The 15034-nt window shown below is 43.7% G+C and overlaps 1 protein-coding gene across 1 annotated transcript in view; it reads left to right on the top strand.

Moving 5' to 3' along the window:
- Positions 1–15034, top strand: part of LOC132882654 (MAM domain-containing glycosylphosphatidylinositol anchor protein 2-like) — a 555131-nt gene that overhangs the window by 462511 nt on the left and 77586 nt on the right. The window contains exon 10 of the mRNA XM_060915736.1: positions 9446–9594. Coding sequence (XP_060771719.1) covers positions 9446–9594 — 149 coding nt within the window. The remainder of the gene's footprint in view (positions 1–9445; positions 9595–15034) is intronic.

Genomic DNA, 15034 nt, shown 5'->3' with positions numbered 1-15034 from the left:
AAATTAAACAACCCATTAAAATCACAGTCCTGTTTAAGAACCATGCAAACCTGGTGTCGGAAAGACACCACGTGGCTCAACAAAGGAGATTTACATCCCACAGGAATTTTCTTGGCCTGGGACACCATTTTGCCATATTTAGAGAGTTCTTGAATTAACATCTCATCTTTCAAAAAAGGTGGTACATTGGACAGGATGATTTTCCTAGAGACGCTACAGATACCCCTTTTCCACCAAATCAGTTCCAGGGCTGGTTCGGGGCCAGTGCTGGTGCTGGTTCACAACTTGTTCAACTTGCGAGCCAGCTGAGAACCAGTTTGCTTTTCCATAGCTCGCGGTGCTAAGGGAAGCCACGTCATTACGTCGTTGTATACATCAGTTACGTCGCTGTATACGTCAGTTACGTCGCTACATTTGCATAAACCTTGGCGCGAATATCGAAGCAAAAACAACACGGAAGAAGCAGCAGCAACAACAACAATAATAATAATAATGGATGACTTCGCGTTTGTACAGCTGCTGCTTCTCGTCGCTTAAAAATGGCGATCTTCAGCGGTCTTGTTATTGTTGTTGGTTTTAACAACTCCGCCCCCACGCTGACGTAAGCGGTTCTTTCTTCTGGCCCAGCAGAGAGTTGGTGCTAGCCTGGAACCAGTTTTTTCTGGCCCCAGAGCCAGTTCTTTGTCAGTGGAAACAGAAAACCCGGTTCCAAACTAAGCACTGGCCCCGAACCAGCCCTGGAACTGCTTTGGTGGAAAAGGGGCATTAGAGGACTCACTGGAACATCCTGATCATCAATTTCAATGCCTGTTTGAATTGCATCATATGTCTTCTCAACTGTACTCAAAAAGAGAACGATCGCACTGTTCATTCTAGATGCCGACACAACATTTTGATGTCCAACAACTTCTCCCACCGCTAAACTGCATTGTTCCACACTAACTTCAGACGCCAGTTTCACGCCATGGTGTCTGGTTAGACACTTGAAATTTATTTTAGGAGTCGCCATCCCTCTAAATTGACTGTAGGTGTGAATGTGAGTGTGAATGGTTGTCTGTGTCTATGTGTCAGCCCTGTGATGACCTGGCGACTTGTCCAGGGTGTACCCTGCCTTTCGCCCGTAGTCAGCTGGGATAGGCTCCAGCTTGCCTGCGACCCTGTAGAAGGATAAAGCGGCTAGAGATAATGGGATGAGAATGATGAGTTGCCATCCCTACCAGCTATAATCGCTGGCAGCAGACTCTCCCAATTACAATTTTAAAGTTTACCCTATGACAAAGAGATGTTTTAAACTCCAAAAAGGACAGAAAAGTTAGAAGATTTAGAACACTCACTCAGGCCAGAGACGGCCTCCAGTCGCTCTCGCATTCACCACACACACTCACTTCCGCTCAGAGAGAGAGAGAGAGAGAGAGAGAGAGAGAGAGATTGAGCTCACTGTAAGAACTGATTTATTTCTTAAAGACAAAGATAAGACTGTCGTAAGAAGCGATGTTTTCCTCTGGGGAATTATAGAACAACATATCAGTGCGGTGTTTTATCAAGGCAAAGTAATTCTATTGAAATTGCATCAGACATTTAAAAAATCAGCCAACATTCACCATCTAATGAGAGAAATGGCAATTTTTTGATTTAGCAAGAGCAGTGAAGTCAGGTGTATACATGCTCAGGGCAATACACATACAGTGGTGCAGCGAGGGATGCACAATTATTAGTTTTAATGGCATTGATGTGTCAGAATGATGATTCGCATGTGTAAGTACTGCCAGACATTGTAAGGATAAAAAGAGTAAGACTCCTTGAATGAGGGAATTTCTCATGGCTGCCGTCATGAGTCCAAAACTTATCAGAACCTGCCAGCTGTAATGACTGTCGCAGGTCATCTGCTGACTGAATGTCAATGACTTTGAGTTGTAAAGACGCTTCATTTAATGACGTTACCAGCTCCTTTGCTTTCAATGCAAACTCTCTGTCAACATTCACACAGAAAGGGTCCTTCTCTTATGGAATCAATTTTGTGCCAAAATGTTCATACAGTACTTTTGAAATATCAAACAAAAACGACAAATCAAAATAGAAAAAAAGAAAAAAGTCAATTTTTTTAGACTGGCAAACAAATTATTCATGTAATCGTGCAAAATATCAGTCTATTACTCTTCAGAAACCTTTTATTTTTGTTCCGCGTCTTTCTCAGTTTTGTTTGACGTCATTTATTTTGGTTGCGATTCCAGCTTTCTCGTTTGCGCTCCCTGACTTTTTGCTTGCAGTTTTGGCAAAAACTTCACGTGTGGGTGGGCTGTCCAGGAATGCATTCCCATTGGGTAACTTGTGTTTGACTGACAGCTACGCTCAGCCATTCCCTACTCGGATTCTGGTGGACTGTTTGACGAGTGACCGATCCATTGACGGTAAACAAGGATCGAGTGGACTTCAGTGGCGACTATGATATTGAATTTACACTTTGTTGAATTAATTCAGTATCATAGTCGCCACTGAAGTCCACTCGATCCTTGTTTACCGTCAATGGATCGGTCACTCGTCAAACAGTCCGCCAGAATCCGAGTAGGGAATGGCTGAGCGTAGCTGTCAGTCAAACACAAGTTAGCCAATGGGAATGCATTCCTGGACAGCCCACCCACACGTGAAGTTTGTGCCAAAACTGCAAGCAAAAAGTCAGGGAGCGCAAACGAGAAAGCTGGAATCGCAACCAAAATAAATTACGTCAAACAAAACTGAGAAAGACGCGGAACAAAAATAAAAGGTTTCTGAAGAGTAATAGACTGATATTTTGCACGATTACACGAATAATTTGTTTGCCAGTCTAAAAAAAATTGACTTTTTTTTCTTTTTTTCTATTTTGATTTGTCATTTTTGTTTGATATTTCAAAAGTATTGTATGAACATTTTGGCACAAAATTGATTCCATACTTCTCGATCCATTCACTGCTGAATTGCCTGTTTCCTGCATCGACTTTTCACTTTTTTAAAGTAGAAAGAGACATTTTGTCGAACTAATGTGCTAGCAAGAACAGGACCATAGTTTAGAAGAGCGGAAACACGACACATGTCCGGACGTTTTTTCACACTACTTAAAGGTAGACTACCCCCCCCCCCAAAAAAAAAATCTGCCCTCCCCCAAAATCTGTCCCTCTGAGTTACATGTTGGTCCTGGGATCGAGATGCTGACCTCTTCTGCTCCTCAGACCTGCCTGATCCATCCTGGTGCCCTGCGTCTGGTTGGAGTCTCATCGCATCACTCCTGTGGAGGGCGGCCCCATGTGGACAGTTGGGGGTCGCGCCTGGAGGACGCTCTGGACTCTTGCAGTGGTGCTTTTGTGGCTGGGGACTGCAGTTGACTTGCTGACTTTAGGGCTACAGTTGACTTGCTGACTTTGGGACTGCAGTTGTCGTGAACGGTTTTGCGCTCGGGTTTCCGTCGGTGGGGGTTTATAGCATCAACAAAGCTGACTTTATGTTAGGACTGTTAATGTTATAGTCATGTTGTCTGATGTTGCCCAAATGAGGATGGGTTCCCTTTTGAGTCTGGTTCCTTTCGAGGTTTCCTCCTCATGTCATCTGAGGGAGTTTTTCCTTGCCACCGTCGCCACAGGCTTGCTCATTGGGGATAGACTAGGGATAAAATTAGCTCATATTTTAAGTCGTTCAAATTCTGTAAAGCTGCTTTGCGACAATGTTTATTGTTAAAAGCGCTATACAAATAAACTTGACTTGACTTACAGATATTTCAAGTGTAGGTCATAAAAAGAATTTTCATCCAATTCTTTTTGTTTAGTGGAACGAAAGCTACTGAATTTGAATCACAGACTTCCAATTTTATTAGTTTTTTTTTTTTAAACAGAACAATTAATGAATTTACGGCCACGTGGCCCTAAATTATCCAGTATTTTTTCCTGCTTCACCATGACCCAATTCAAGATACCACATCATGCATCACGTGGTGGGCTTTCCCCGTTCACGCAAGGCATTGTGGGATACAAATTTGAAACAGGAGAGAAAAATGGAGGACGTGAGTGTGCGAATGAAACGTGAAAGAGCGACTACAGTAACGGAAAGAAAGCGAGAAGAAAAGACGTTATGTTATATACGAAGGAAAGGAAACGCAGGACCAAACTAATAAATATCGGCGCTCAGCGAGCACCTCGGTGTGATCAGCTGTTCGTTTAGCGACAGAATGATGGAACTGTCAGTGCACGCTCAAAGGTAAACCTGTAGATGGCAGTAATGCAACGCTGTGGATGCCAGCTGCCGTAAAACCCAAAAGAAGAAGAATGCACATGCGCACACGGACTTCCTCTGTCTGCTTGACTGCATGAAGCGAGCGATTTCATGCACATTATTTGCTTTAATCCCAACAGAATGGCCTGATTTTTTGCGATATTACAGAAATAAACATATCACAGTGACCAAATTTCGAAGGTAACTAAATGTCACCAATTTTATGCAATCGAAAGGCTGTTTAGCTTTAAAGAGCCGGTACAAATCACTTCGTGGGCCAGACCCAGTAGTTCTTTTGATTTTTTTTTTTCGTTTATTCAGCAAAAGTAGCTTTGATAAATACAGAAACCATTCTATTTTGCTTTACTTCAGGAGTCATAATACTTCTCTCTCTCAGGTGGGGTTTACATTAGACCGTATCAGTGGATCATTAGATTAACGTTTTTAAAACGATTAGTGTGCACACAGCAATGCCAATACACGATTTGCGTGCACACAGCAACGCCAATACACGGATACGCTCGGCTCCGCAGGCATCCTGCGCTCCAAATCACTCCGCCCTGAACAGCGAGTGCCCTCTGGAGGGTGCGCACTCCGGCCCTGCGCGGCTCACAGAGCGCGCGAGTGAAGCGCACGAGCAGTGATTCGGGACTGAGCCGCTGTGTGTGTGCTCTCAGTGCATGTCGGGCATGCACGTCACTTACCACTTGCAAGTGGAAGGATGGCAAGCCTAAAGACAATCATAACTACACAATGGGCAGTATTTGCATCAGTATTTGCAGTATTTTCATACTTTTATACTCTTTAATGAAAGGTGATACAAGGCGGAAGTCCGCGCTGTTTTTCAGCAGTCGCGTCACATGACCAACGCCAGCGAATCAGGAAGGTGGATGTCACAGTGACGTTGTCCAATGACGACGCCAGCTAGAGCTCAGCACAGCGTATCCGCGTATTCTCAATGTTTACACAGCACCGGACCAGACACGATCTGGATTGAATACGTGGACCCTGGCGGATTCCCGTTTCCCGACGTTTCCAGGCGTTTTAATGTAAACGGACAGTGCATCCGCGAAGAAAACGAGACAGATACGGTCTAATGTAAACTTGGCCTCAGTCTCTCTTACTCACTCACTGTTTTGTTGCGCCTTTTCCGATGTGCTTAGGCAGGTTCCTGATGGGATTGCGATGGCCCTCCTCCCAGACTACAGGGCTAAATCTGCAGATCATTAAAAAGTGTCTGGGCCACCACAGTCTCTTAATAAGTCATGGCTGACATAAACACCACTGGCAGGTTTATGAGGCTGCTTGCAGAGATCAGCAACTTCACATCCCTCTATGTCAATGGCCACGCTCGCTTCCCTTTCAATTCTGTCTGTGGTTTCGTCAGCACCTGTCATGAACACAATAACTCTCTGAAAGCTCTGACCAAGTCATCAACTGTCAGGTTCTGGATATTAACAGAGAAGACTGAGAATCCTGATGATGCCAAGTCCTTCTGAAGCCAATGTTTTGTCAATCATGATATGTAGCTGTCTGTGCAGCAGATGCTTGTTCATGTCGTTCATAAACTCAAAGACCAGCTTTCAAAACTCAGCAATCAAAACTCGCCTTCTTTCGGCACATTGCTTGTTTCCTCTGCATATTCGCAAAGGGTTTTTTTTTTTCTTCCCCCAGACAGTACATTCATGGCACTGAGAAGGTGTGCATAGTGCTTCATACAGTAATAGTGCTGTAAATTAAATTTGGTTATCGCTTCAGCCTTGGGGCGTTCACATCATTCATTTGGCTTGCATATGACCTTTGAAAATAAATGAAGTAATATAGTGTCTTGTAAGAGTCTAGTTTTCATTTAATTCTGCGCTCTGATATGAAGTAGATACAGTAAATACACTTCTCAAACTGTTTATGGGGCAGCCATGGTGTAAAGGTTACAGAAGCAGCCTTGGGCCCAAATAGTTGCTGGTTTGATTCCCTGGACTGGCAGGAAAAATCCATGGCGGAAGTGTCCTTGAGCAAGTCGCCTAACCTCCAACTGCTCCGTAGACGCTGGATGTGTGCTTGTTGTACGTCGCTCTGGATCACAGCATCTGCTTAATGCCTGTAATGTAATGTTCGATGACAAGTGGACACTTTATAGTAGATTTTTTGTTGTTGTTGATACTTTATGAATGAGCCAAGAAGATGCCAAGTAGCCTGTATCTATCACATGTACACTAGGGTGACCAGATTTCCCTAGTCTGAAATCTTTTTTTTACGTAAACGTGACACTCAGAGAGGTGCTCTTATCATTTTGTTGAAGCTCACATTTATCAACATCTCACATGAAATAAAGCAAACAGGCATTTTGTTATCTAGTAGCATAGTGGTATACAGATCAGTTAAATTATGGTCAGACAACAGATTTTGTAATGGCTGAGAATAGGCCAGGCTATGTCCATAGGCCAAATTTACACTGATTTATTTTACCTGTTTGTGAGAACACCAAGAAGAATGCATATGCACATGTAGGCTATATCTCTAAAATTGTATGCACTATGAACTTGCATGAACTTAAAAAGTAGATATGCGACCTCAACATAGCCTAGGTCAGAATCAACCTTACTAACCATTCCCCACAACTGCATGAATAAAGCAAGAAGATGTGGACAAAAGTGAACACTTTAATGGAAGGTGCAACAAGCTGTTCAACACTAGCCTAGTAAACTAGACCCAACCGCCTAACGGCCAAAAATATTTTTTGCCTAGCGAATGGGTCTAGCCTCGCACCATATAAACAACAACACCCCGGGCATCAAATTGTGTCCGCCAATCACAACGCAAGGTTTTTGTTTGGATTCTTTGGGCGGGCTTTTGCAGGAGTGACGACAAAGCTGCACGACGCTGGAGAAAGCACAACAGGAAAGATGGCTACGGCTAGAGAACAGCGCGCGTTTGACTCCACTTTGGAATCAGTTTTAGAAGAATTAGACTTGGAGTTTTCATTGAAACATGAGCAGGAAGAGGCTCTCCGCTCATTCCTTTTCAAGAAGGACATTTTCGCTGTTTTGCCGACCGGCTATGGCAAAAGTCTGATCTACCAGCTGGCTCCGCTCGTAGCCAAAAGGATGGGGCTAGTTTGTGCAGTACGAAGAATTAATAAACAGCTTTGAAACATTACTTTTTGATTGTTTCTTATTTTCCCGTTATTTTAAATTTAAGGGAAATTATTTCACCAAACACCACTAAATAAAAACTCAAAAACAGTTTAAGCAAACCCTTGAAAAAACACTTGGAAAAAAATGTGTATGTGGTACAGACTCCAAACTTGTGGTCATTATCTCCAAACTTCTTAATATCTAGAACCTGTTTATTAATTAATACGCATTTTGAAAAATTATTTATTTCAAGGCCTCCCCCACTGCTTTCTGTCGCTCTGACTACGTCACAGTCACTGTTGCGCTGATTGGTCAGAGCGTTGGCCTATACGCACAGAGACAGTTTGAAAGACAGCGGTTTGTTCCTCCTACCCGCTTCGGAAATGTCTACGGATCGAGGCCGGACTAAATATTCACATTTAGTCTGGCTTGCCAGGCTAGTTCAACACAGCAATATGGCCAAACTGTCAGAATGGTGTGTTAAACAGAAACAAAAAAAGAGACAAGTGATTTGAGAATATACACTCAAACAAAACAGCAGTAAAGGAGGAGAGGGGCGACAGCCCGAGGAAAGCCCCCACAGGAGCGCACAGCATTTGCAACATAGGCTACCCAACTCAGTACAAGAACAAAGCACAGGAACAAAGCTAAGGCGACTGTCAATCCACCCACCCTAAACAAAATGCATTAGCCTACGTATATTTACAAGAAGAGTGAAACTTTTCCAGTTTTAATGTGATCCTGTATAGTATATCGGTGTTACCACCGTGGGCTACGGAGAAGGAACACTTACAGTGTGTGCAGTAGGCTTCGTGCGCATTGTTCTGCACCTCTCGGAGGAAGGGCTAGGTGTCCTGTAAATCTTTGGAAAAGGTGCATTTTCTTTTCGGCATAATTGCTGCGGCATTACTGCTGCTAGCTGCTAGACAAAGAGCATTCGCGCCAGTTAATGTTTATTTTATTGTTGCATGGCAACACGTTCTGTTGTCTGGAATAATGTGGCTAAATAAACACCCATGCCACAGGGTCAGGGGGCAGTAACCAGGAAAGTTTGCGATTCCTGTCAATTCATCAAAATAGTAAATGCAGACATTTCTCCGCTAATGATTCCCACGCTGCTCAGTCGCAAACGTCGCGAGTGGCGAAAACCGAGACATATCCATGTCCCGACAGACTTTTGTCGGGACTCAGGACACACAACCCCAAATCGGGACTGTCCCGGTAAAACCGGGACGTCTGGTCACCCTAATGTACACTCAAGCACAGACATAAGCACACAGTGAAATGTCTCCTCTGCATTTAACCCATCTGAAGCAGTGAACACACACATGCACATACAAGTGAGCAACGAGCACACACATACATACACACACCCAGAGCAATGGGCAGCTATGCTACAGCGCCCAGGAAGCAGTTGGGGGTTAGGTGCCTTGCTCAAGGGCACTTCAGCCCAACCTTCAACCAATGGCTGCCCTATGTTCACCTAACCACATGTCTTTGGACTGTGAGGAAACCCGCACAAACACGGGGAGAACATGCAAACTCCACACAGAAAGGCCCCCATCGGCCACTGGGCTCAAACCCAGAACCTTCTTGCTGTGAGGTGACAGTGCTAACCACTACACCACCGTACTGCCAAAAAATAACATGGAGGGGGGAAAAAAGGACTTTTGCAAGTTCTTGCAAAAACTTTTTCATTAAGGTCAATGTCATGGAGCCGATCTTCTGGGTCAGTTTGGCTCCATGGAAACCATGATGGAAACCGCAATAATGAAGCGCTCACACCATTGGGGGAAAAGTTCACAGAATTTTGAGGTTGACCTCAAGTATAAATCCATTTTGTAGATTTTTTTTTTCTTGCGTGGTTTTGCGGCATTCGAGCTGAATGCTGACATTAATTCTAACATGGCCGCTCAGTGGGTATAACCACAGTGACTTGTATACGAAGACTGAATGTGTGTGTGTGTGTGTGTGTGTGTGCATGTTATGTATAATGCCTGTGTGTTAACTACTGCATGCAATCACATATTGAGATGAAACTGAGGAATAAGAAATTGTCTGTTTTCCCTCTACAGGAAAAGCTTATGCTCCAGAGTTCTACTACGACACCTATAGTCCTCTGTGGCAGAACCGACCCCGTGTTTATGGCTATAAGCTGCAGTGGACCCAGATGAACCCTGATACAGTGGACCGTATCATGGCTTATCGTCTGGGCATACGGCAGGTAAGCAGTTATATATCGATAGTGTTTTTAAAAATGGAACTTGTCACAGAGAGGCTTTGTAAAACTCCTGGTCTTGATCCCGAATGAACAAATTAGACACCACAGTGGCAAAGAGGAGAAGTCAGACAGTGTCATATCATGATCACGGTAAGTCGGTAAGTTATGTTGTGAAAAAGCTTACATTTTACACATGCAGTGGGCGATGATTAATGGGCCCTCATTTATCAAGGTGGATGCAAACTGATTTATTCATACTGTAAATCATTTGTACGAGCATTTTCTCAAGAAATTTTGTATTCATGAAAATCCCAGAAATAAAGATAAACATTTTTTATCCTACTCGTTCATTTGAGTGTCAAAACATTGACGCATAAGAAAACTAACTCATGTAAACCCCAACTCTTAGGGTTTACATTACTAAAACACAACTCTATGTTTATCCCCCACCCAAACGAAGTTTGGCGGGGGATATAGAAACGGGTTCCGTCCGTCCATATGGTCATGTTTTCGTTTCCATACCGTATCTTTAAAGGAGAACTGAAGGCAAATTGTTTTATTATCAAAATTCTATTTATCTCATTTTATTAAATATAGGAATGCACTTTTGATAGTTATTTTGTCACTGCGATAGCAAGTTATGAGTGTTTGAAATATGCTATGTAATATATAGCATAAAGATGCACCTTATCTATTGCCGCTTTTCCACTACCAATGCGGCTGAGTTGGGCTGAGCCGTGCCGTGCTGAGTTGGGCTGAGTCGAGCTGAGCGGGGCTGTTGGAGTTGCATTTCGACTACAACCGCGCTGAACCGTGCTGGCTGGAAGTGGGTGGACACATTGGGTGGAGTTAGCGAAAGTGGGTGGACGTCACGTGATGTCGTTAGGCGGCGTAAACAGTGACATCAGTGACCTTTTAAGCGGTAGTCTCACGACCCGGATAGTAAACAATAAACATGGAGGACATGGAGTCGTTAGTGTTGCTGGTCTTGGTGCTGTGGCTTGTTGTCACCGACAACGCCAACAGATACTGGCAAGAGCGTACAGATGAGGCGAGGCGCATAAGGCTTCAGAAATTCTCGTAATTCGTAATTCTTCTTCTTCCGGGTTTACGGTGTTTACAGATCCCAGCGTGCTCGTGGGGCGTGTGTGGGCGTGTGAGGACACTCCTCCTCACCAATCAGTGCACAGGGGAGTGTCTCCTCACGCCCCTAGCCCCACTCGGCTCGCTTCAGCCCCACTCCAAAACCGTGCGAGTTTTGGGTGCTGGGTAGGGCTGAAGCGAGCCGAGTCGTGCTGTTCTGAGGTTGTCGAAACGCGAGCCGTGTCGGGCTGAAGTGAGCTGAAAAAGGGTAGTGGAAAAGGGCCATATGTAATCTCTCATCTCATTATCTCTAGCCGCTTTATCCTTCTACAGGGTCGCAGGCAAGCTGGAGCCTATCCCAGCTGACTACGGGCGAAAGGCGGGGTACACCCTGGACAAGTCGCCAGGTCATCACAGGGCTGACACATAGACACAGACAACCATTCACACTCACATTCACACCTACGGTCAATTTAGAGTCACCAGTTAACCTAACCTGCATGTCTTTGGACTGTGGGGGAAACCGGAGCACCCGGAGGAAACCCACGCGGACACGGGGAGAACATGCAAACTCCACACAGAAAGGCCCTCGCCGGCCACGGGGCTCGAACCCGGACCTTCTTGCTGTGAGGCGACAGCGCTAACCACTACACCACCGTGCCACCCGCCATATGTAATATATAGCAATAAAGTGCATCTTATCTCATGTTATATCAGTCCATATGTCAAAGCAATGGCTGTAAACGAGATTCGTTGAGACCTGTGCGAGACATCGTAAGACGGAAATAAAACGTACAGCGGAAATCAAAGTGACCGACATTTGCCAACGTTGTCAAAAGACGCGCGCGCCCTCTTTCGAATGCTGATGTAATCAAGCCGGAAGTTTTGTTTGTTTTGACAGCAATCAGGAAAGTTTGAAAAAAGTAGGCAGTAATCGTCATTTAAACTCGTTTTTTGTGCAATATTTCATTTGGAAAACAGTTAATTTGGTGGAATAAATGTGACACAAGATGCCGAGTACATGTTTTGCACCTAGTTGTGGTCTGGCTGACACTTCACGTTTCGAAGTCTCGCACAAGTCTCGTGAAGATCGCGCGGAGAAGCGACGCCTGCTGTGGACTAAACCAACTAAATTCAACATGGCTACAAACCAAATAGGCCGATAAGTATAATATTTAATTGCAATTAGTTGCCAATACGAGTCACGATATAAAGTTACTAAAACCGAAAACGTAATTAAATAACACGTTAATTAAGAAATAAAGCAAGTTTAAAAATGACTTCAGTCCTCCTTTAAAACTACTGAAGATATCTTTGGGAAACTTTGTAGACATATCAAGCAACATGTGAACTGGTACCTTTTGCTGTTTTGGATTTTTGAAAAAAAGTATTTTTCAAATTTGTACATAAAAAATTGACTTTGACTTAGTTTCTAAGAGCAATATTTGTTTCCAGAGCATATATCCAAAACTATTCATGATACGGATGTGAAACTTGGTACACATGTTAACAAGGTGATGTAGATGTGCCTTTTCATACTAAGAAATTTGAGAAATTTAAATTTTTTATGTTTCCATGGAAACAATTTCAGACTTAGTCTCTCAGGTTAGTCTTAGGGGTAGGTTTTGTTTCCGGAGCAGAACGTGAAAACTATGAGTGGTACGGTCTTGAAAGTTGGTATATGTGTTGATTAAGTAATGTATATGTGCCTTTTGATACTAAGAAATGTGAGATTTTAATTTTTAGCTCACCTGGGCCAAAGGTCCGGTGGGTTTATGCCATGGGCTGCTGAGGTCAGTGTAAAGAGGTAGGGTTTGTTTCCTGCAGCAGAACTTGCAAAATGTGACAAATAATATTTTGAAACTTGGTATATAGTTGGTATATAGGGCAGGTGATATAGATGACTGTCTTCTTGTTTTGTTTTGTTTTGTTTTTTCTTCACAAAAGCTGACATTTCCATTGTAAAATACCACTATATTGGGAGTTTTGTTTCAGAAACGAACCTTTGCAGGAGGCATGGTGGTGTAGTGGTTAGCACTGTCAGCCACAGTTCTGGGTTCGAGCCCAGTGGCCAATGGGGGCCTTTCTGTGTGGACTTTGCATGTTTGTGTGGGTTTCCTCCGGGTGCTCCGGTTTCCCCCACGGCCCAAAGACATGCAGGTTAGGTTAATTGGTGGTTCTAAATTGACCGTAGGTGTGAATGTGAGTGTGTATGGTTGTTTGTGTCTATGTATCAGCCCTGCCATGATCTGGCGACTTGTCCAGGGTGTACTCCGCCTCTCACCCATAGTCAGCTGGGATAGGCTCCAGCTTGCCTGCGACCCTGTAGAACAGGATAATCGGTTATGGATAATGGATGGAAACTAACCTTTGTCATGTTCCATTTTTCACAAATGCCAACAACTTCATTTCAGCAAATCAGCGCTCCAAAGCTAGTGATTTTCAGGATGCAGGCACAGGGGAGAGCGGGTGAATTGCAAACTGGTAACCAAATCCAAGTCGGCAAACGGAAGATGTAGGCAGGTTCAGGTGAGGGCTGGTTGATCAACAAACATTATATCAAAGGGCAGGCAAGGAATCAATGTCAAACAAACATAAACAAAGTCAAAAGGCACTATTAGTCGGGCAGAAAGTCCAAAGGCGCGGCATTGCTGGGTTTCACGTAACATCACATCCGCCTCATTAGTTATTCAAAAGTTTAGCTGGTGGTCGACCAAAGCTCAGTTGACAAAGCGTTTGTACGGAGAAGGTGCATTGCTCGCATGAAAAATGCCTCACGCTTGCGTTGTTTTAGGTTGTTCGAATCGATCAAACCATGAAACTGATAAACGTTTCTTCAGGGTTCGCCGTGAACTAATAAAAAAGGGTGAACGAACACAGGATTTCACAAAAAGACGTGGAGAAAGGTGGCTTTTGAACCTCTCACTGAAATCGAAGGGAGCCGAGTCGAAGCGTGCTCGAGTTTGCAGTGATCACTTGGTGAAAGGTTTGTATTTCCCTCTCAGCTCTGGCCTTAGTGTTTTCCAAGTACTTTTCTTGCTATGTGTCATTATTTTACGTTACTTTTTTTTTTAGTCACGAAGCGCTAAAGTCCCCAGCTGTTTCTTTGTTTACTCCTCACAAAGTCCGTATGCATGAAGGTCGCGACAAAATTCTTCCCCAGCCGTACAGTTACAATGCGCCGTGATCACTTCTCCGTCTTGTTTAACTAAGATCCAGGTCTTTAAAGGGGTTTCTGATGATCTTTGTGAATGATTTAGCTGAGAGATAAGAGCCAACACAAGTGAGAATCAAGTGAACTGTTGTTTCTTTACACTTCAACTTGCAGCGCTTTGTTGTAAAGACACGAATGAAAACCTTAATACAGGACAATACAGGATTCATTCAGCAGAGACTTGATCCCGAGGTCCTTTACCCAGCCACATACAAAAAAGTCGTAAGCCTCCGTACTCTTCTACACTTTCATCTGTTTTGCAGTGTAGAAGGACGTCTGCAACACCAGATAGTTCGAGATGTCGGGGAACTCGACTGAAGGGTAGTTTTTGAGATCGTATGACAAATCCTTCTTTCCCAGACTGTAGCGGTCGATTCCATTGCACATAGCAATCTTCTGAATATATCTAAAGCCAGCAGTGGCTTCTAGATTACGAGCGTACTCTGATAAGTTATCGCAGCCGTTTTGGTTTGCTAGACCACCAGCTTTTTTAGCGGAAGTGAAATCGCTAAGAAAAGTCACGTGATTGAAACCCAAGAATATTCAGGTATGGGACACGGAACTATACTTCGCAGTGAGCTTCGATAGAGCAGTGAGAGGGATGATGGAAAACAGGTGCACTTCCTAGAATTCAGGAGATGAGGGGTGCTGTGGCGTTTCTGAAATGTAGTCTGGAGAGGCCATATCTGGAGGTCTCTCTGCACTCAGATTTTCAGCGCTATTACTGACAGTGATGTCATCCATCATGTCTATGGCCATGATTTTACCTTTGTCGGTTCACTCGTAAATTGCCATTCATTTCGCCAAATAACTCATTAAAACACGAAAACGTTGATGATATTGATGAACAGGTGACTGTATCGCCGGTTGGGTGTGAAAAGAAACCTATTGCAGCCAATTTGGTTTGCTCACAAGCGAAAAAAGCAAGTCATTGCAGTGTGGGGGCAAAAAAAAAAAATCGCCCACATTTCTGGACATATACCCAATGGGCAGGTCGGTCTGTGCATTGCTACAAACCGTACACAAATTCCTGAGCTGATGGAATATTAGGCGTTCACTTTTTATTCTTCTTTTTATTATTAACATTAGATATGATAAAAAATTCTAGTTTCTCACTGTATATATTTTTTTATCTTCTCGCTCATT

Source organism: Neoarius graeffei, chromosome 3 (assembly GCF_027579695.1).
Source record: "Neoarius graeffei isolate fNeoGra1 chromosome 3, fNeoGra1.pri, whole genome shotgun sequence".
Lineage (NCBI taxonomy): Eukaryota > Metazoa > Chordata > Actinopteri > Siluriformes > Ariidae > Neoarius > Neoarius graeffei.
This window is presented reverse-complemented; position numbering and strand designations above follow the sequence as displayed.